This window comes from Ischnura elegans, chromosome 7 (assembly GCF_921293095.1).
Source record: "Ischnura elegans chromosome 7, ioIscEleg1.1, whole genome shotgun sequence".
Lineage (NCBI taxonomy): Eukaryota > Metazoa > Arthropoda > Insecta > Odonata > Coenagrionidae > Ischnura > Ischnura elegans.
The window spans coordinates 71,058,839-71,081,325 of record NC_060252.1 but is presented as its reverse complement, the minus strand read 5'-3'; the positions used below and the strand labels follow the sequence as shown (position 1 = coordinate 71,081,325).

The 22,487-nt window shown below is 36.6% G+C and overlaps 1 protein-coding gene across 1 annotated transcript in view; it reads right to left on the bottom strand.

Moving 5' to 3' along the window:
• Positions 1-19,494, bottom strand: part of LOC124162728 (chromatin-remodeling complex ATPase chain Iswi) — a 33,267-nt gene extending 13,773 nt beyond the window's left edge. Inside the window, exons 1-10 of the mRNA XM_046539347.1 lie at positions 19,310-19,494; positions 19,104-19,166; positions 18,831-19,012; positions 18,212-18,451; positions 15,074-15,215; positions 13,902-14,189; positions 8,467-8,535; positions 8,225-8,334; positions 7,903-8,068; positions 1,126-1,266 (exon numbers count right to left, since the gene is read on the bottom strand). Coding sequence (XP_046395303.1) covers positions 1,126-1,266; positions 7,903-8,068; positions 8,225-8,334; positions 8,467-8,535; positions 13,902-14,189; positions 15,074-15,215; positions 18,212-18,451; positions 18,831-19,012; positions 19,104-19,166; positions 19,310-19,360 — 1,452 coding nt within the window. The 5' untranslated portion in view covers positions 19,361-19,494. The remainder of the gene's footprint in view (positions 1-1,125; positions 1,267-7,902; positions 8,069-8,224; positions 8,335-8,466; positions 8,536-13,901; positions 14,190-15,073; positions 15,216-18,211; positions 18,452-18,830; positions 19,013-19,103; positions 19,167-19,309) is intronic.
• Positions 19,495-22,487: the final 2,993 nt, after the last annotated feature.

The following is a 22,487-nucleotide window of genomic DNA, read 5'->3' as shown; positions in this document are numbered from 1 at the left end:
GTTTCATGAAATAAAGAGCTCTCAAAAAGAGCAGCAAAAAAGGCTTTATATCACCTGAAAGCATACTGTTTTAATCATGTCAAAGTATTTACGAGTATGTTCACCACAGATGATCAGGTGATGGATTTCCTCAAATCTAAAGAATTTTAATTGCATACAGACTCTAAATCAATAATTATATTGACCTTGAAGGCAGGGAATTAATTAAATAGTGAGGATTTCTTGCGATCACATCTGGTGAGACTTCCTGCTTCTCCCTCCAACGTTTTGATGACAGACTAGCCTATCATCCTCCGGTATTAAGGAATCCCAGGAACTGAAAGGCATTGAATTCCAGAATCCCTGAGGATGATAGGCAAGTCAACCTTAAAAATTTTGGAATGAAAAATGGACACTCTTACCTAATGTGAAACCCAAGAAATCTTCACTGCTATAATTAGCCATAAAAAAACAGACATTAAAAGTATCAAAGCAATCGTAAAACATTCAATTTCAGCTTCAATTACATTTCATTACAATTACAAGACACTAATTTACTCCATAAACATGATCAATATGATGGCAACCATGAGCATACATAATGCAAAATTTATCTATACAACATAAAGTACATCTGGATTCACAATATTGAGTCATCATCATCACTGGAAAACAATCCTAAGATTGGCTTAATCCAGCTCTCCATTCATTACATTTACTGTGTAACCCATTGGGAGGACTCATTGCTCTCTGGGAATGCAAGATTTTTTTCATTTCATAATTCTTTGTAGTTTTTGTAACTATTAATATCTTAAGAAATTATTGTAAAAAATGGCAATATTACAAAAGTTCATTTTGAAAATCTCCCATTCATTCCATCCAGAGATACTAAAAAAAGCCAATATATAAATGTTTAATGGGTAATCATACGATCTTAACTACCACAACCAACAAAGTTTTAGTCGGAACTGAAATTGATATCTGTAATTAAAGCTCAAATTGAGTGAATGGTACCAAATTTTCTCGATTATTTAAGGAAATATCGTTGTTTTTTATGCAAGATATGACAAAATATTGACAATAACAATGAAAAATAGTAACACAAAATGAGCCAGAACTATACATAATGGGGTGACTAATACTTACTGAATAACCTCTCCACAAACAATAGTCTTCTAAAATATCCATCATTCTTGTCATTTGACTGAAAACTAGCACACGAGAATCTTGTTGCTTCAGCTTCGGCAGCAGCTTGTCCAATATAACCATCTTACCACAGTTGTACACCTAAAAATACACAGCATAAATAAGACTCAAAACGTAAGTTTGGAAACAGTGAGAAACATTTTCCCTAAAAAATAACCTACAATTTCACTTATTTCAGCACATAAGAGTGGAATTTTGCATGTGGAATGGAAGTTTGCTGGGGAATAAGCATGGAATTTTGACCAGATTGAATAAAAAATAAAATAACGTTCATCCTTTCGCGCCAGAGCCTTGTGGAGGGAAATTCTTCCATGTTGAGAGTCCCTTAAAAAATTTTTGCACTCCATGTTCATTATTTTCATTTTAGCAATGAAAATAATTGTACAAAAACAAACTGCTATTTTCTAATTTCCGCATACGAAATGCACTACAGTGAGTCCTCGTTCTACGTCACCCCGTTTAACATCATTTCGCGATAACGTCACGAAAATTTTGAGACCATCATTCGTTTATTGCGCCTTCGCTTCGCAATAATGTCAAGGCTTTTAAATTTCGCGCGAGAAAAAAACGCGAAGCAGCGGGCGTTGCAGGTTGTTCGTTTTGTGGGCGGTAATACAGTCAGTCTAAACGAAGTAAAAAACGGTGTGTTTATTGTTAATTGCGATCACGGTTTTAGCAAATTTTCTGCAAAATGAATTCTTAGATAGGTGCGCAAGGTTTTACTTGACATAATGGTTTTCAGGAACCTAAAAAGTGATTTCAAGGAATTTTTCCGTGTAGAACTCGGAGTTTTTCGCCGTGTTCACAATAATTTTGGTTCCTGTAACTGCGACGATGTTTCAGCGATGATGATGCCCAGTAGGGGCTTTCTCTAACTCGTTAACGTTTTGTTGTTAACGGGTTGTTAACGAAAGTCCTCTCTTGCAACGACACCCTCTTATCGAAAGTGTGTTTCTGTATCTCACCTTAACGACAGCTCGTCGTTGCAAAACAAGACCACGGTTCGTCGATAGCAAACAATACACCGTCGGCGCCTGCGAGTGAGGCTAGAATTTTCAACCAATCACATGCCTAGATTTATTCGTTCGGTACCATTAAGAAGCAGTGCCTAACTACGGTAACCACGGTAACTAATAAACGATAAATAGTCACCATAAATAAACAAGAATCTGCTAAAGAACGCACCGGTCGATTTGGAAAAGAATAATAAATGATGGAGAAAACTGATGAGTATCATTTTAGTAGTGGATTCATTTACTGTTTTTATAATGTGTCGTAATATATTTCCATGAAGAAAAAAATAAAATAAGGGGGAAACTAGTGTAAATAAGCGTGTATATTCAAGGATTCAACAGTCGTCTATAGAAGAATATCGGCTACTTTTGGTGCACTATGTATCCTAATGTTCAAGTATAATTATCTTGAAGAGGACTTTCTCTGCTACTTACTCGTTCACCTACGCCTATAATAATTTCACTCTCGTGATTATAGTAGTAACAAAATTATTTTTATTAGTATTGTAACAATGTAAATTTCGGAGTACATCTTCAGCCACGGATTGTTTACATCGTTTGCCTCATTTCCGCTTTAAGTCCACAACTTCCACAGCGGTAGTTATTCAATTAGAAAAACTTATTGACGCTTTCATCATATTTTTAGATGCTTTAAATCAATTCTTTGATAACAAATACCGAGATTACGCGGATGTCATGGAAGGAATCATCGTGAGTGTTGTGATTGTGAGCTCGTGTCACATACTTAACGCTTTTTAGTGTCAATTTCTTGAGTAAAGATTACGGAAGTGTTAATGTCGTTGTTGGTGTTGTTATTACTTATAATTATATTCTACGCAAAGCAAAGATAAGCACAATAAAGTAAACATAGAAAAAAATGTGCATTTAAGGAAGTAATATGAATATATTCATAGTCGCCCACCATGTTGAGGCATCGAATCACTGATTAAATTCACACAAAAGCAAAGCGTAGCAAATGTTTATTGTTGGTAGCCACAATAAGGCATAGGAAATCACTGCAATCAGCAGCTGAAAATGATACTAAAATAAGTGTATGCATGTACCCATCAAAACACAGGCATATTTTTCGTTGGGACTTAGTTTAACAGCATTGCAAAAGTTAAAAGTGACGACTAATGAGTTCTGAGTAAATGAGGGAAACCGTAATTATTTTCGTGAACGGTGGCTTTAGCCAGCCAAAAAAAGGCGTCAAAAAACCCGTCAGTGTTACGGCCACATCGGGGGTTATTCAAAAGGTTGTTTTGAATTAAAAATTCGGCGAAAATCAGGATTCTGAACATTCCTAAGTCGTCTTCTCTGCACTAGATGCTTAATTACATTTGCTCTCTCCTCAAGATGTGATTAGATCCCTACCTAAAAAGTTAAGACCGATCAATCGAGCCTAAATAAACTATCGACTGAAAATAATCGGAGCACTATAATTGGAATGTGTAAATGTTATTTTCACAAGGTAAATAACTTTCTTAAATCTACTTCAAACAACATGTTCACTCCCCAGCAAAAACTAATGTCTCTGTTGCCACTTTTTATAATCATTGATTGCTGCAAAACGTTTTAATGCTTTCCATCTCCTTTGCAAAAGTGTATCTATAATTTTTGAAGTAAAAATACCTTTATCCCTTTGTGGTAGCAGAATCATAACTTTACCACGCACTGAGCAACCGATACCTAAAAACATTATAGCGGGCGTCGATAAGCTTAAGACGGGCTCCCAAGTCCCCCGATAAGCTATCGGCATTTTTCGTTAGTGCTATCGAGAAAATATCGTTAAGCGAGCGTAGAGAAAACCAATTGTCGTTAGTGAAGATTTTCGATAAGCTAACGACGCAGCAACGTCGATAAGACTTGCTATCGAGTTAGAGAAAGCCCCTACAGGCGACGCTCGCCCGGGCGACCACCATAGCGAAGCCGAAAAGCTAATGCGGGAAGATACAAAAATGGATAAGGATTTACGTCAGTGCTGCTATTGTCGTCGATGAAGACAGGAACTCGTATTTATGCCGTAGCTTGGCATTCCCATCGTAAAAAATGCCCCAGATATGATACGCTAAAATTTTTTCGCGTAGGAATTGTGAGGTCTAGGAGCCGATATTCACTTTTTACATTGTTTCTTATGGGATATTATGTTTCGATTAACGTCATTTCGTTTATCGTCACATCTTTCAGGAACGGTAAGTGACGTTAAACGAGGACTCACTGTACTACTAATAACTAATACACACTGAAGAATCTTCCAGCACGAGAGGGGAACGCCAGTGAAACTGATAAGAAATACAAGGAAAACACCCCAAAAAGAGGTTTATTTATCATCAACAACCCCTGATACATAGCTACAGTCAGAAAGTATTAGTTTTCTTACTTAGCTGCTAGGAAGATATTATATCTACATCTCTGTTTTAGCATTGCAGAAGGATTGAAAAAACTAAATAATTAATTTAAATTTCATATAATTCAAAGAATAAGGTATTGTAAATAAAACTTCTTCAAGTGCACTGTGGGTAGCACAACTTCATACAGCCCCACGAGTTGCTTTATGAGAAAAGGGCTGATGACGGTAACTTAAGTTTCTATAGAATTCAATGAGTAATAAGATTATTCACTTTTAATTTATGGACTATGTCACCATTGACATGTTTGATAAAATAACTCAAAATTAGTGATGGGTCGGTTCAATTCTCGACCAAGAACCAGAATCGAAAACGAGTACTTGCAAAGGTGAAAAATCGATTCCGATTATGTACATTAGTACTTCAAACCACAAAATATACGACCGCGTTTCCAACAGTCATTTCAATTTTTGCGCCACGTAATCTTGATAACAAAACACATATCTTCTAGGGATGTGCGAGTACTCGAAAATTCAAGTCGAGTCGTTGGTACTCGACTCGAGCGTTTCGAGTAGCATTACGAATGTCGAGTCGAGTAGTTAAGGTTACAGAGCTTTCGAGTCTAGTAGGTCCAGCGCTCTGCCGACAGGAAGCGCTATCATGAAACTCATGTAATAATGCAGTTTTTAAAGCCGATAAGTCATTCTAATGCCTTGGCCTGGTAGTTTCAGCTTGCCAATTACACTATAGTTGTCGACATGGGTGCCGAATACCTTTACGGCAGCCGATCGTCTTCCTACCTGGCACGCACTGGTCCGAAATCGGAAAAAGCTGGAATGAAGTCCAAAATGACCTTTTTGGGGATAGAGACTTGAAACTTAGCGTAAATACTTAGCGAAAATAGCGTAAATTATTACCGGATATAGATTTATATGCCGTTTTACATAAATACGACCCTTTAGTGAGATACAGTGTCCCAAAAATGATCAATTTTTCAATGCCACGCGAGATATCGTTTTTCCTCAAAAAATCTTTGAATTTATCAAGGTGGTTTTGTGTTGGTATGAGTTTTATGGAATAAAAAAACGCAATATTCCTTTGACCTGGTGCTTTTCCTATATTTTCAATGACTTTTGAAGATTTTGGCTCTCATCTGTCTGGTTTTACAACGCAAAATAGCCGACCCATTTTTCACGTGAAATTTGACATAAAGTAGACATTATCTTTCGTTTACGAAAAATATAACTCGGAAAATTTGAACCACAATATAAAGTAGAGATTTCTAAAGATTACTAAGTAGAAATCTTGGAAAAAAGTTTGCGATGAAGGAAATAAGAGCGATTTTTCAATCGCACGTCAAGGCTGACCTACACGCCGCGGACCTCTGAGGCTCGGTAACAGGCCGATTTTTCAAGTTTTTAAAAACATTAGTCTTGAAAATCGTCATGTAAAGCATGGATAATCGTCTCAATTGACTTAAAACACTAAAATGAGGATGTTAAAAAGGATTATGTATAGATCGACTACGCCATTTAGCGCATTACTCGAAAGAAAATATTAAGGATTGGATATTTTTCGGAACCATCCCACACATAAGAAATATGGCTCGGGTATTGAAGTAAAGTGAATAAATTAAGTCAGCATGCTTAAGAGAGAGAAAACTGAACTGTTTCCATGAAAGGCAACAACTGATACCCTTTTTCCTTTTCCACCTTCGCCGAGATGAGTCGCGCGGAAGGGGGAGTTTTCATATCACAAGGCATCTTTTAGCTTTTTTTATTACTGCGTCCGTCCGATGTGATATTCATTTGTAGCGTTTAGTTTCTTTCTTGAACTTAAAAAAAGCAAGAGATTTTAACGCTGATTAAATGACGTGAGAAGTATAGAATTTTTTTGCCTCTACAAAACTAAAGTTTAGTTCTATAGTTCGTTCGCTTTGTCCTCTTGAATTCCATGAAGATTCAAGGTCTAAATAAATCGTTGATATAATTTTTAATAAAAATTCCAAAGTCTCCAAAATCTTGCAATTTTGGTAGGAAAGTACTTGCCCAGTCACACAAGTGTGTAGCGAAAGCCAATTTTCTGCAGGCAGTAATATTGTAACATGGAGATGTCAAAACCTGGTGGCTGAGCATGTAGAATAATTGGATTTTCTGCTTGAGAATTTGAAAGGGCCAAATATCACACGATTCATATACTTAGTATGTAATCTTTATTATAGCTGTGAAAATTACTATACTCAGGGCTCTCGATTGTAGTTTGGATACATATATATGGTCTACATATTACTTGGGGTTAATTAATTTCAATTTTCCCTATGGAATAGTTGAAGACACATTAATTTTCATTCATCTCCTACTTCTGGCAATAACTATCAACGATCCTCATTATATTTTCCTTCTTACATTAGGCTAGACATTCATCATAGAAAATTGTGGTAGAATATATTGTAGTATGCATTGCTGTATTGCCTGGTTCAGAAATTATCATACTCGACTCGATACTTGGGAGTAATTTTCAACTCGACTTGAGATCAAAAAGTGCTACTTGGAAATCCCTTTTATATTCCGAAGGAGCAAATGCAGACTAGGGAGCCTGTGACACGTACATAGTCAAGATACAGTGATGCATTTGGAAAAGTACCCAAAGTCACCATAGCAAACACTGTTGAAGCTGAAGTGGTAGCTTATTTATCATAGATGAATGCACCACCAAATTCCTTCCCTGGGAAATACTGAAAGTCTTTTATCTCCTACCCAAGTATGAAAGTATTAGCGAAGAGGTTTCTTGCCATACCGCCATCCACTGTGTTCAGTGAAAGACATTTAGTTCTGCAGGAAAAATATGTGATGCAAAATGCAACAGGCTTTATCCTGACAGAGTGAAGATGCTTTGCTTTCTGAGCAAAAATTTAAATTCTGTAAAAGGAGACTAAATTTGTGAGACATTATTGATAATGATAAGATATTATCAATAAATGATAGATATTAACGGAGATACTTTTATTTTCAATTTAAACACGAATGCTAATATTCTAAAGTAATACCTATCATGTAACACCACTTTTCAGGTATGTTCTGTTTTGAAATTTAGCTATTATATTTTAATTACATAGAGATGATATGAAAGATGCTTTTGTTTGACTGACTCTTTCACAGAGTAATATTTTTTAAAGTGGTTTTCTTGTTGCCTGGAATTAAGTGATATTTTTCTTGGAGCCTATGGCATCAGAATCGATGGAATCGGTATCGGTAGAATCGGAATCGAAATGTCAGAATCGGAATCGATAAAATTTTGAATCGACCCATCACTACTCAAAATAATATCTATAGTGAAAACAAAGCATCATTCCTTACCAAATGCTCATCAGTAGTGTATGGTGGGCCAGGTTCTGCACCGTCAAAGAGATAAGGGTGGTTGCAACACTTTCTAAGTTGCATGAGAATGTTCTGAAGACGCATCTTTTCAATTTTTCCAGCTCCATTCACAACATCTATGTCCTTCATCAATACTTTAGTGTACCTAAAAGTAAAAGCACAAAATTAGAGATCAAATAATTAAATTCCACAGACAAGAAAGACTTATGCAAATTTACTGGAACTAAAAACTCTGAAAGATTTTTGCAGACGAAATATATTATGTACTCCTCAAAATAAAAGCAAAACAGCTAGCACTTACCATTCTCTCTGCATTTTGCTTAGCCCAACATACACTTTAACTTCCTTTTTTGGAGGCAACTTCTTTTCCACGTCAGATTTCAAACGTCTTAGCAAGAAAGGCCTAAGAACCTAGAAAATAAAAAAAAACATGAGGGCCCAACTTATTGAATATAAAGTCATTGTAAGCATTGACTTTCCACTCAATCTATTCAATACACACATTATTACAGATATCAACCAACTAAGATATGCAATACTTACGGCATGCAACCTTTCCACTAATGTAACATCACCTAAGAAACTGTTTGTGTTAAACCATGAGTCGAAATCCTGAAATGAAAGTAAAAGTTTAATGTAGCAACTCAAAGGAAAGTTTAAATTAGCAATAATTTCAATTCACAATAACATACGAACATCAAGGAACAGTAACCCATTGATTCACTAAGTAATTTTAAGATTTAATTCAACCTATGTCATTGATGCGTTAATTATTCTGCTAAATAACTTTTTTTAAACATCTCACTTAGTTGTGGGCACAAATCCAGGATATCATCACCTCATAATGCAAAATAATCCCACTTTTTTGGTAATCTAAAATTAACACTTTCTTGTCAGCAACTGAAGTGAATAGCAAAAGGGTGTCATGCACATTAGATATAAGCAGCAATTTATGAAAATGAAGAAGAGACCCAAGAAGCTCTTGCAAAAATAGTAATATATCACTTTTTTCATTGATGTAAGTATAGTAATAGTAAAACCTCTATACAACGAACCCCCATACAGCAAAATTTTAAGTAAACCTCCCTATTTCAAAGTTATTGGCCCAGTCCTGGACCAATAGACCTGGACCAATGGACAATGGGCGGCAGAGGGTACCCTGTCTTACAGCTCTACTCCGAGCTTCGAAAGGTTCAACATCCAAGACCTACTGAGCAGAGTGTATGGAGGAAACTTGACACTTGGGCTTGGTGAAGGCCAGAGTCAACTCTGATGGCTCCATAAGAAACGTTCAAGAGAAGCCAAAACTCCACTCTGTGCGACTCCATCCATTGCTTTGCAATATGCGGCTCAGTCCATTGGTTCCCTATGCATAGCTCCATCTAATGCTCCACTCTGCATTACTGGATGAACGGTGACAAGGAGCGGATTCAAATATTATGCAGCGTTTTCACGGATGGTATGGCATTTTGGCACAAAAGAACATGTGTGCTCTTATGAAGGCATCATCATCTGCGAAGATCACTGTGACCTCAGAGCTTAGCCAACTACCACGTTTTTGCTCGCGGTAACTAACTCGACCTACCAAACTTCCATCATTGTTAATCGATGCATACCATATGTTAGTCACAAACATATATATTTACAGGCATCCCTCGAGTTACGTAAGAGATGCGTTCCGGCAGACTCTGCGTAAGTCGAACCTTTGCGTTTGTGCATCAGAGAATACGATCGGCGCGGTGAAATTCTCAGCGGAGAAATGCGCGGTAAATTCTCGGTGAAGTTTCATTCAATTCACTGCGATATTCATGAACTGTATCGCGTATTCTTACGTTATTAGATACAAAATCGATAAACATTAATATAGTCTGAGAGTTGCATCTCGAGCATTGCCAATCAAAATGCGTAATATTATTCCCCGAGTTGACCGATCGCGTGGATTTGGGAAAGTACGGTATCTCAACGCTAAATTACTAAACTGAATACTTAAATTGATTCATTATGTTATACTGCAATCTAAGGGCCCAAAGAATGCATCGTCTACCTACCTATAATCATTATATCTTCTGCCTTTTACATATTACGTTGATCGATGAATCTGGTAGTTTCACTGTCACAGTTAATACACGTAGGAGTGTCTAGGATTACGAGCAAATAATAGAAAAAAATACCAGTAAATTACTATATTCTAAGATACATTCACACGCACATACACTCAATCTTTCACGCACAGAAACATACTATCATTCTCTCATATCTCAATAAAATAACGAGAAAATATCATCATTTGAATATTTACTTCGCTGGAAACATCGAAGAGTATTTCCAAAGCACGAAGCTAATTAAAAGTGAGCTTTTATTCAGCCAACTCCGTCATGAACGTGCAACAAAGTTAGTGGGGAAAAGCTTTCAATGACGCAATATTCATTTAGAGTTGCACACAATGTGAGAGAACGAGAAAATGCAGCTTAATAAAATTTTCCGCCAGAAACATGTAAACAATTACGCAATTAATATTGTGTGTCAACTTTTTCTTAACTTTTTCGCGGCATTCATTGCCAACTCAAAAGTCGGAGTTCGGGTGTGCATGCTGTATAACAAGTTGTATCGTACATGAATGAGCGCAACCACATCCATTGCTAGAACTGCAAATTTTCACGTTGATTGCTGACTTGGGATTTATAAGCGATTTTTCTACAGAAATTAATGAAAATTTCTTCGAGGAATGACAAAAATGGGTCACTTTGTTATTTTTAGCACGTAAAAAACTCAATAACTATTCGATATTTTTTTCTACCATAGGTTGTACGAGCGAATATCTACTTCTTCGCGCTCGCATTCGAAAATTAACGTAATCATTTGAAATACGGTTATAGCTTATGTAAGTACGGATTTACGTAAGTCGAGACATACGTAACTCGGGGGAAGCCTGTACTGGTATTTCAATGAGATTCCAACAATGTGTTTTATTTCGTCTAAAGGGCAATATGTGCTCTTTCAAGCAAAATTGCTGCATAAAACTGCCAATAGATATTGACTTAAATTATTGCAATCTAACAATAAAATCGAATAGACACTCAGGAAAATTGATTATTTTAAAAATATGTGATCCATAGGCATTAATTTTGACGTTCCTTTAATTTCAGACTGTAAATAACATCAGTGATGAGGCGTGGAGCAGAATGGATGACAATAATTTCAATTAGAAATATGCAGATTGAAAATCACGAGATGATAGCCATGGTATTCGATGGTAGATAATAAAAATTGTTTATCATCACCATAGAAAAGGTTTTTATGGTGAATAAAGCAAGATTTAAAAATTCAATTCCACCGGCATCGTAAAGCACACGGAACACTTGGAAGTCCCTGCCACCCTGGGGCCTAAGTCCGTAACTTGAATTCTCCTTTCTCCGGAGACTCTGTACTCTCCCGTAGTTTTCTCCCGACTGTAGTCCGTAACTTGGCGGAGAGAACATCAGTTCCTGGCCGCTACCGGAGAAAACTCTAATTCTCGGTATCGGACAGGAACGGCAGGTAGGTATGAAAAATATTGAATCCGAAGCCGGCGATACCGTGAAGAACCAATAGAAAAGCTTTGTTTCAAATAAAAAAACGAGAGGGAAATCAAACGATTCTCACCTGTAATAAGGGCTACTCGTTCATCATTAAAGTTAAACTTTCAAATGAAAGAAATTGATGCATCGAAATTATAATTGATAGTGGATAAATCGATTTAAATCCATCGCAGATATATTTGTTCATTAGTACACACAAAAGAGTATATTATACCATTGAAAAAGGAGAGACTAATGCGTAACACCAAAGCATTTTTATGTTTTACATGTAGGTAATCTTGTATACAAACGGCCGCTGTATTCATTGATGATATATATGGCATATTTTTTTGCACTTCGGATGCTTACTTTCATTGGTGAATGCATGATGAGTATGGAAAAACATAACTATCAACGTCAGTATTACATGCATTTATCCTCGAAAAGCTGAAATACGCAATGTGGGAGTGGAAAAAGAAAATTGAAAAACTTTACTATGCAGAAAAGAATCGTAAAGAAAATAACGTTAAGATAAATGTGTGAATGGTACATATTTATTCTTGCAAATACCTACGTGCCAGCAATTAGTAACATATGTTACAATCTCCCAAAATGTTATAGTTTAGGAAACACAACAACCTGCCTCGCTACTTTTAAAAATTTCAAAGACTGACAGCGTAGAATAGCGAAAACATGGGGAAAATGGTTTACTAGAGGTATATATAGAGAAAACAAAGCAAAATTACCCTTACTTGTACATATTTATTGCTCATCATATCACATATAGCACTACAACGCACACATTTCTATCTTTTTAATACTTATAATCATTATATTCGGAATCAACTGTTTCAATAAATATCTTGGCTCACAATAAATATAAAACACCATTATGTAACACTAATAATACATGATAATCGGTTTTCCAATCACTTTGTACACACTAAAAGAATTTGCACTCCTTGAAGTTCGAAAGGATTCTTTACACCTCACTTCCTACTCATCACTAACGACTTAGAATCAGATTACGTTATTTCACATTAACATTGCGAAGACAATTAAATGAATAGGTTGAAACAAATTGCTAAACCAGTTATTGTAACACCAACAAACTTCGAATTTCACTATCACTCTCACCGTAACATGACCAAAACAAAAACAAACAAAAACAAACAACAACACAACGAAATGCGTGAAATGTAAACATTGCCAAAACCTCACATCTCACAACGGGAATTGGAAATAGATGCAATACGTAATAAAATCAAACAGAACTTAGAAGCGAACAAACGAATGAAAATTAACAGGCGTTCGATGTATCCCTTAAGTAAGACTAGTTCAAATATGAAACATATCCCCTTCGCAATACATAGTTAGATACCTTTCATCGTAATGTATACAGTTGATTCGTAGCCTAAATTATATACGTGCGAAATAATTTCGTCGAAGATGTTACATTCACAACACACTTCACTCTTTACTTCATCGTCTATGTGCAATCAATTCACTAAGGGGTACACTAAGGACACAAATTTTGTTCACTTATACTAGAGGCACAATGAAAGTTCACTGCACGTAGTTTCCTTGCAAATGCAGCCATACAAAAATTTCTATTCTTGTCACAAATTACACTACATAAGTTGCCTGCCTAACTTGAAGAATGCATTTTCGTGTTCTATTTTGTCACAAATACGTAAAAAACCATATTAGAATACAATTAGAACTGCAGTACGATCGCCCACAATGGTCCGCCATTGGTATTTTCCTCGTTTCTCCTATGGAGAAAATGAATCGCCGGGTCCCGGGCGGGTGACTCCCAAGCTCCCGTCCAGGGCGCGTCAGAGTCTCCAAATCGCGTTACGGACTTCAGTCGGGAGAAAGATACTCTCCAGGAGAGTCAGAGTCTCCGTTACTGGGAGAAAGTTTTCTCCGTTACCGTTACAGACTTCAGTTGGATGAAACTGGAGCTTCACGAGTCTCTTTTCTCCCAACTCGGGAGAAAACGAAGTTACAGACTTAGGCCCCTGGAACCCACATGTCAACTGCATACAACTAATCCCCCTACAGTTAAGTCCCAATAAATTCTTTGCGTGGAGGTTTTACCACAATTATCTCCCTGTAGCTGTTAAGAAAACTAGAATTATTACTAAAGAATATTTTTAAGGAAAGCTTCGTTTCATTGTTATTGAAATAGTGCATTTATAACTTAAGGAATATGTAACTGCATCAATCCACTGAAAAAAATTACTTTGTATTTGTGCAGTAATGTATTTTTCAAAAATGTAATCTTAGAATTCGTACACGTATGTGCTTTTTAGACTAGCTGAACATCAATCTTACTAGATCTTAGGAAGCCAATGAATATGCTATGATTAACCAGCATTACACCCTTCAGCTAATAATTAGGAAATTACGACTTACATCAGATGAATTGAAGACATCTGGCAACAGGAAGTTAAGCAGCGACCACAGCTCATGCAGATTATTCTGTAGAGGTGTGCCCGTGAGAAGGAGGCGATTTGTTGTCTTGAATTCTCTTACAATCTCAGACAGCTTTGACTTTTCATTCTTAATCCTATGAGCTTCATCTATAACCATGTACCGCCAATTGAACTTCTTGAAGACACCCTTCTCTTTGATGACCATTTCATATGACGTAACACACACATCCCATTCACCTGGCATCAATGTCTCCCTAATGAAGTTGTTCTGTAATTAAAAAAAGGACTTTGTTAATTTTGGCAAGCATAATAAACTTGGGCATTAAATTGTTGGCAACACTTCAACAACTACACATGGCAAATTCATTCACATTTCATCAAACACACACAATCCTAACCTCAAATAAACCGAATTTAGAAATTTTATACAGCAAATATAGTCCCCCCTTCCAAAATATTTGAGACTTGAGTTTTTAAAACTTTCTATAATGCCAAAGAAGGGTTAAAAGCAGAGTTTTAAGCTCTCAGAATGTTAATTGCTTATTAAGTCAATTGAATTAATTTATTCTCAAGTTACCAACTTCAGTGCCTGAAATGCATAAAAAATTGCCATTTTTCTACATCTTATCATGCACTAAGTATATGTAATAATTAGTCCTGAGTTTCCAACAAAGTTACCTCATTGAAGATTGTAGAAAAGATTGACCATCATTAAGCTCCATGATCATATATAAAAGTATGATCATAAGATCATATAAGAATAAGATCAATATTGAATTACTTAATTCAATTATCATTTGAAACTGATTAAGCAGTTTAATATCTTTCCATAATGCATCACAGGAAAAAAAATCTCCCTATATGCTGTCAAAGATTTCACTTTTATAATGAAGGAACAACCAAGTCTTTAGCTAATTAATCAAAAGACTAGTCAAGATATACAACAAGTAACTCACTACGGGGCAGAACGCAACACAAATGGAACATGTGGGCAAGAAAACAGGTCAATTAATTAAAATTAGCATCTATAAGGATCCAGTGGAAAATAAGTAATAAGTAATGCCATGGCCTAGTGTGTGTTTATGCACATACTATTACAATATGCTTTAGTATTCCATGCTCAAATACTGGGACTTTTCAAAATAAACTTACTCTTGTCTCTTGGTCTCCAATAAGACAAACAGCACACAAGGATGGACACCACTTCTTGAATTCATTCATCCAATTAGCAAGAGTTGACTTTGGGACGATGACAATGTGAGGCCCATGAATGTTACGGTAATGCTTCATGTACCTAAACAATGAGAAATAATAAATTACTTAAGCCATTGCCTTTTCAATAACTCAAATTAAAACTCGAAGAATGCGTCCAGCAAAAATCAGGAACACTTGCAAATAAAATTGTATCACATGGAAGAAATTTTTGTGCATATAAATATTTTATATACCATTGGTAGATGTAATGAAACACCTTTTCAAATGCAACTGGGTAAAAAACTGAAAATGAACCCTTTCACATAATTCCATTGACCACATACAGTGCAACCTCGATATAACGACACCCCACGGTGCACTAATAAACACTCGCTATAGCGAATTGTCGCTTTACCGGAAGTGGAGCAAATAATAGCCAATATACCTGTTGCGAACAGATAAACAGGAGTGGTGCGGCGACAGATAAACATCTATCCGATAAACGTAAGCATAAATCCAGACGAAAGGCGATGTTTTTTTGCATCACTAAATTTCCTTACTCAAATAACGACCAACCATTCAAACAATTTATAAGCGCCGCTCTGAATAAAGATCATGCAAAGCATTGTTTCGTCAATCATTATATTTATCGAACGACAGTTTACCACATCATTTTGAGACTGAGCACTCCATTAACTTCATTTCTAACAGATCGCTAGCAATTACAGAGGTTAAGGAGTCTTGATGAAAGTCTTCCGGTGGTGAAACCCTCACTATAGCGAGAGCCAACGTCGAAAGGGTCCCGTAAAAACGAATTTTTTTAACACGCTTATTATAGGGTCAATTGACGGTGCATAGGCTATCTCTCGTAATAGCGGGGGTGTCGCTATAGCCCGTACTCGCTTTAACGAGGTTCCACTGTATACTATTTTTGACCCGTGCACAAGCTGAATTTATCGTGCACCCATATGCATTTTGAGCAGATGGGATTTTTTCAATGTTCAGAAATTGTGTTATGCCATATTTATTGGCTGTATGCGGTACTCACAAAAAGGTGCTTTAATTGTACCATCTTTGTGCTAAACGGATTTTTAGGGGGAGGGCAGCGTTTGTCAGCTGACCAAAGGGTCCTCGGTCTAATCTGTATGATACCTTCTGACATCCAAAAGAAATATCCTAGAAGTGTGAGATGGTCACAGAAGGTACTAGTAGAGAGACTGCATTTGTTGTATATCTCAAGCCAAGAGAAAAAAATGTGAAGGTCCTTCAGCTGCTATGAATTCAACTGAAATATTCTCTTCGTGATCAAGAGCTTCACCAATCCAATGCACTATTTCTTTCTGCAAACACAAGCTACATAAGAGCCAATAGTCAAGTTATCTGGGAAATCCACTGTTTCAAAACAAAATGTAAATATGCTGTCTCCACCATCAAGTTGAGTGAATTTATCAGTAACTTTATCATAAAGGTGTAAATTCATGTCTTATCTTTCAAGGAGATTGGTGAGCGATTTCGCCAAATAATTTTACTAATGTAATGGGTATTAGTGTTTAATGTTTACCTACACAAAATTTATATCCCTCTGATATTTTTCCTCTGCTGTGCCATTGGGTTCAACAGGCTGGCATTCCTTAATATAAGCTTGACCATACCTCCTATTCTAACACAAGCACTTGCCATGAGTGGTGGAAAAAATACCAGGTTGCATTCATTTTGAACTCATAGTACTAATGGCACAAGTTTAAAAATAATTTACAATTTTTATACTGCCAAGCACCTCCATCTGTAAAAAAATGTACTCCTATGATCAGAGGCAAGATAAGCAAAGGTTTTTCAATTTTTCCTCAGGAAATTGTTGTTGGGGAAGCAAAAAAAGCTCCTCGACATTGTACATAAGTAACTTCCTTCACAGATACTCATTCTTACACTGACTTTATCTTTCACCCCACACATCAGTCTGGCATTCTCATTAAGTTCATAAAAAGGTTAACCCAGAACAACAGTGTAATTAGAAAGTGGATCCCCAGCACAATGTAACCATATTGCTAGTACTGTTGTCACTCTCATTGAGATGCCATTGTGCCTGTCTCACTTTGTGGTCTTAAGCATTAAATTCTCTCATGAGTTTATTCCAATTTGAAGATGAAGGGGCCAACATTTGAATTTTACCAGTGGCTAACTGGAGGTAATACATTCTTAATTTTAGTTGTAATGTCTTCCAAGTCAGCTGCCTTTTGCTTAATGAGTTGGATGTCACTCCTCTCATCTCCACAATTACTTTTACATGCAAAGAAATATTTTGAAGGCATATCTCAATAAATCCAAGACACAATGTTTGCGAGGGAATAAGACACACTAACACGACTAACAGCCTGAATTTCAACTAGGAAACACTATGGCAGAACCCAATGAATAAGAAATAAATTAACTCTGCTGTGATTGTCATAAGAGGATTCTTTCCAAATTGCCCTATGCTGCCTTTATATTTCATGTTAATAAATTTCGGTCCCTATTACCCTTGAAAGATATGGCATTATTCAGAAATTGGCTCAAACCTGAAACCTGATGCAATTAAAGACACAATTAATGAAATAAACAACATGAGCATAACTTATGGATGAAATAAAAATCACCATGCATTGCGTGTAGGGATCATTACCTAATATTATTTCCCCACATTTTATGAACTATTGACACTTGGACCATAAAATGTAACGTTATCTCTATTCATGAAATAAATGTGCAAAGGTGCAAATGTGCAGGTTTCATGAAAATTTGATTAGGTGGGTTTCATTACGTCAACATTTTGGTTGACTAAAAATGGAATGACCCAAGAGTCATTAATTACGAAGGCATAAATTATGTAAAGGTTGTGAGAACAGTCAGGATAGAGGCATATCACTGCACCACAAGCTTCAAATCAGTGAAGCATTTTACCCATTTCCAATTAAGTAAACGGAATTTATAGGGATTGTAATTTAAGACACATAAGCAATATTTATAGAGCCAAATACATAGATGAGGTCAAAATAGAGAAAAATTAAGCTAAGAAGAATATGCCATCTAAACGTCACTATGGCTAGCTAAAATACTCACCCTAGTAGAGAAATAGTCTGAAGAGTCTTCCCGAGACCCATTTCATCGGCTAAAATGCCATTGATTCCGTTCTCATACAATGATATCATCCAATTGAGACCCCGGACTTGGTAATCTCTCAGCTCACCGCTTTTGATGTAAGGTGGAGAAGTTTCAAACCGTGTGATGATACGAGTTGTTGCATTGGTCTCCGCCAACAGCTCTTCATCTTCCTCTTGTTCTGTTTTCCGGTGTCGGTGACTGCGGCACAGAAGTAAAGAAGTGTTATTAAAACAGTTATTACTATGTTTATAAGTCACTAGGATACAAAAATAGCAACCCCCAAATTATTAAAGTAAATGAACGACTGCCAGTTGACCAAAAAGTAGTAATAGGTGTTAACTGGGGCAGGTAAGCGAATCCTGACAACGATTGCCATGATTTCTTTAACTCAATTTGTCAATGGGAAACAGCAATATCTTAGCAATTTCTGCTTAAGGTGCATTTTGAAGGCAAAATTTCAACAGCAATAGCCTAAAATGGCATTGGAAGCAATTACGAACAAATGAATAGGAATCGAAATCTTATCATAAACAAAGCATACGTAAGATTTGACACAGTAAAAAGAATAATAACTTACTCGGCAGCGTCCAAAATTTTCATTTCCTTGGGATCAGGCTTATCCACATTTTTCCTGGGCCTACCTGGCCTCAGTTTCAGCGGACTTGAGGGAGGTTTATCTCTCTGATTACCAGACATAAAATGCGAAAATATCTCCGTTTGTTGCAGTAAATAGTCAAAACGCTTACTGCGATCGGTTTCCTGAACAAGAATGGTATAGATGAGAAAGTGTTACTGACATCGACTAAGAATGAGGAAGAAGCTATCACTCCTGTCAACGCCGAAAACTTACCAATTTGGTTTCAAAATCATCCATTTTACCCCTAGATGAAAGGGTATCTCCAGATGAAGCATTCTGTAAGCAAATTATTAACAAAATAATGAAACATTCAATGCCGTTCATCAATATAAGAAGCGGTTGTGATAAAATGTACACAACATTAACCATCATAGAAACTTCAACGGAATGAGCATTAATGACCCATAGAAAACACTTACGGAATTCTCGCCAGTATCTGCCGTGTCCATACTATCTTCCACTTTCGCCATGTTTACAAGTACCTCTTAAATCAACATACAACAACAAAAGTTTTAGCACCCCCGAAGTTTGCAGAAGAGCTAGCAGATATTATGGCCGATGGCGGCACTGCGGCTACCACTGGCGGGGATCATAGGGACTACTGAAATCAAGCTGCTTCAAGTGATTTCTGGAGGGAACTTAACGGAATTGAAATTATGCTTTGATCGTGACGTAACTTCCGGTAATTCAAATTGAAAATTAGTCAGGCACAGTCAGGCATCGTATGCAACTTTCGAACCACTAGGCACTTACAAAGGATAATTACGGGAAATATAGGTAGCAGATAAATTTTGTTCAATATAGTATAAGATAATGGAACTATTCTTAAATTAGTGTCTACTCGGCAGTTGAAATTGCCATTCTCTTTCCTGCTTTACGAAAGCAAAGATTCCGATTCAATAAGGATTCCAAATGCTCCATTTATTAGCTTCATGCAACACCAATTTTTTTCTGGGGGGCGCAAGGGTCTGACTGGTCTTCATATATTTGAGATTAATAACAAAATGTAACAATTACCAATAGTTGTGCCTTAAATCTTTATAAGCCATTTTAAAGGTTATAAATATTTAGAAAGTAGTTTTAAGAAATAAATTCCGATACTTCTTCAAGCTTTTCCATTGGGCCACAACTTCGTCCCGGTGGAAAAACTATTCCTATCTCCATTGACCTTTAGACCTGCAGTTGGAGTAGCAGCCAGTTTGCCCCATAAGGGCCTACCAAGCCTGAAAATCTGAGAGATAGGAGTCAGACAAAAAGTCGTCCACGTATGGGTGTCACATAAAATTTAACTAGTAATATGGATGTGAGACCTTTCCCCTGGGCTGCAACCTTGCAGTGGTGGAAAGGCTTACGCGTTCCTATGAAACCTAGAACTGCACCGGAGGGATTAATTCTAAATTATTCCCACTAGGGCCGACCATGCCAGATTGGTCAAAGGGTTGGAGCCGGATGAAAGGTAGTCCAGGTGATGGTGTTACGTAAAAACATTGTTGAAATGGAAGTGGGAATCCTACCAACTATCACTTCCCTGAAAACATGGAGTACAACCAAATGAGCCTTGGAAACTCATCAAACACCCAGACGGCACAGGAAGTTTTCGTACCTAAATACGAGGGTGGACAATCAAGATACAAAAATCGCGCTTAGGAAGTTACTTAGAAGGTTTTGTTTCTTTATTTCCTTTAATGACGAAAAAAGATGCAAGAGGACTGGCAAATTCATATGCATCGATAAAATTGTATCTCATCGATAAAACTGTATTCGGTCTGGGACTATTTTCTTTCGCGGGTGGTGCCATCTGGTGCCATCGTGCCCTATCCTCCTAGAAAGATCACATGCCTTTAGTGATGGGCAAAGTCGATCATTTTAGTGATTCAATCATTTTGACTCGAGTCACATAAATGATTCAATCAATTGATTCAATCATTATGATCGAAAAGACTCAAATGAATCAAGATCGAAAAGACTCAAAGGAATCAAGATCGAAAAGACTCAAAGGAATCATGATTGAAAAGACTCAAAAGGAATCATGATCGAAAAGACTCAAAAGGAATCAAGATCGAAAAGACTCAATCAATGGATGTAATAAATCACTTTGAATAATCGAATAAATACTGCCTCATCTGCGAAGAGCATTGGTAACGCTGATTGCTATCCATATTATCATTTCATATACTATTTTAATTGTGAATTCCTAGATGAGTAAATTAGATTGAAAAAATGAAGGAAGCAGTGTCATGAAAATATTTGGGAAGGCGAAACTGCCACAGTTTCTTAACACTAATAAAATAATTTCTAACTATAGTTGATCAAAATATAACACAAAATACACCACACACTATGCATGAATCTGATCTGCAGGATAATTTTATGAACGGCACAATAAAATATAACCAGCTTTAACTTCTACTTCTTAACGTTCTCCTACAGGAGTCATCTTAATATTTTCCTTTTACGTGTATTGGTGTTATTAATACTGATAACTGCTGGAAAACATTTAAGAAAAAGATTACACAAGTATTCAGTTCTTCATAACATAGTATTTAATTTTATCACAACTATTTCTGCCCTGACGAAAAGAGATTAAGCATCAGTCCATGAACATACGTATGTTCATGCATCGGTTGTTCCAAATTTTGAATCAAACCGGAAACCGAGATGATTGATATGAAACCGGAAGTCGGAGTGATTGATGATTGATGCGTAGCCTACGTTATTCATAAGGCCGTCCAACGTGGGCTGTAAACGGGCAGAATGAGCATGTCTGGAGTTAGTTCCAGTTGTCGCCGCTGGCGCTGTTTTGAGAACAAAATTCGTATGGGAATGAATGGCGAACATTTGAAACAGACGCGATTTTTGTCAAAATTAGTTCTCTTTTCGTGATTATGCTAACATTTACCTTATTTATTTAATTTTGGCCTTTATTTTTTGGTATTTTTCACGGAATAATGTTTTCAAAATTATAGGAATTTCCGACAAAGTGATATTTTCCTAAACGCAGGTGCTGTTACTTCTTCCATGTTACAGTGTCCGTTTCATTTTAGCATAATTGTCCAGAAGTGGCCTAAAATTTTTTTGTAATATTACACGAAGCAATACCGGGTTTGTGCATTGCTTACAAGCAAATTCCTTCAGAAATCTTGGTAAAATGAATGTCAGTAATTGCTCTTCAAGTAGCTGGCGTTGCAGAAAGAGTACTGCCCGAATATAAAATGTTGCTGTCAAGTTTGCGCACTGCTTACACTGAGAAATATGTAAATTTTTTGCTAGGATAACAATCTATCTATGATCTATTCAAATGATTCACTAATAACAGTGAGGGAGCACTTTTTTGACATGCGGCGAGAGGTTCCAGACGCCCTATACATTCAGTTCTCTCCTCTGCGATTCGGACTAGGTAACCCGCCACGAAAGCTACTGCAGCTTCTCTCATATATATTTCAAATATATAAGCGATGGTCACTTGGGGAAATTTGTTAATAATAATTAATTAACAATCAAATAATTAATCAGTCGACAAACACTTTTTCAGTAACCTTACCTGGAATAGGTCTACTTAATATCTCGAGAAGATCTTCCGGTTGCGTTGCAGGAGTT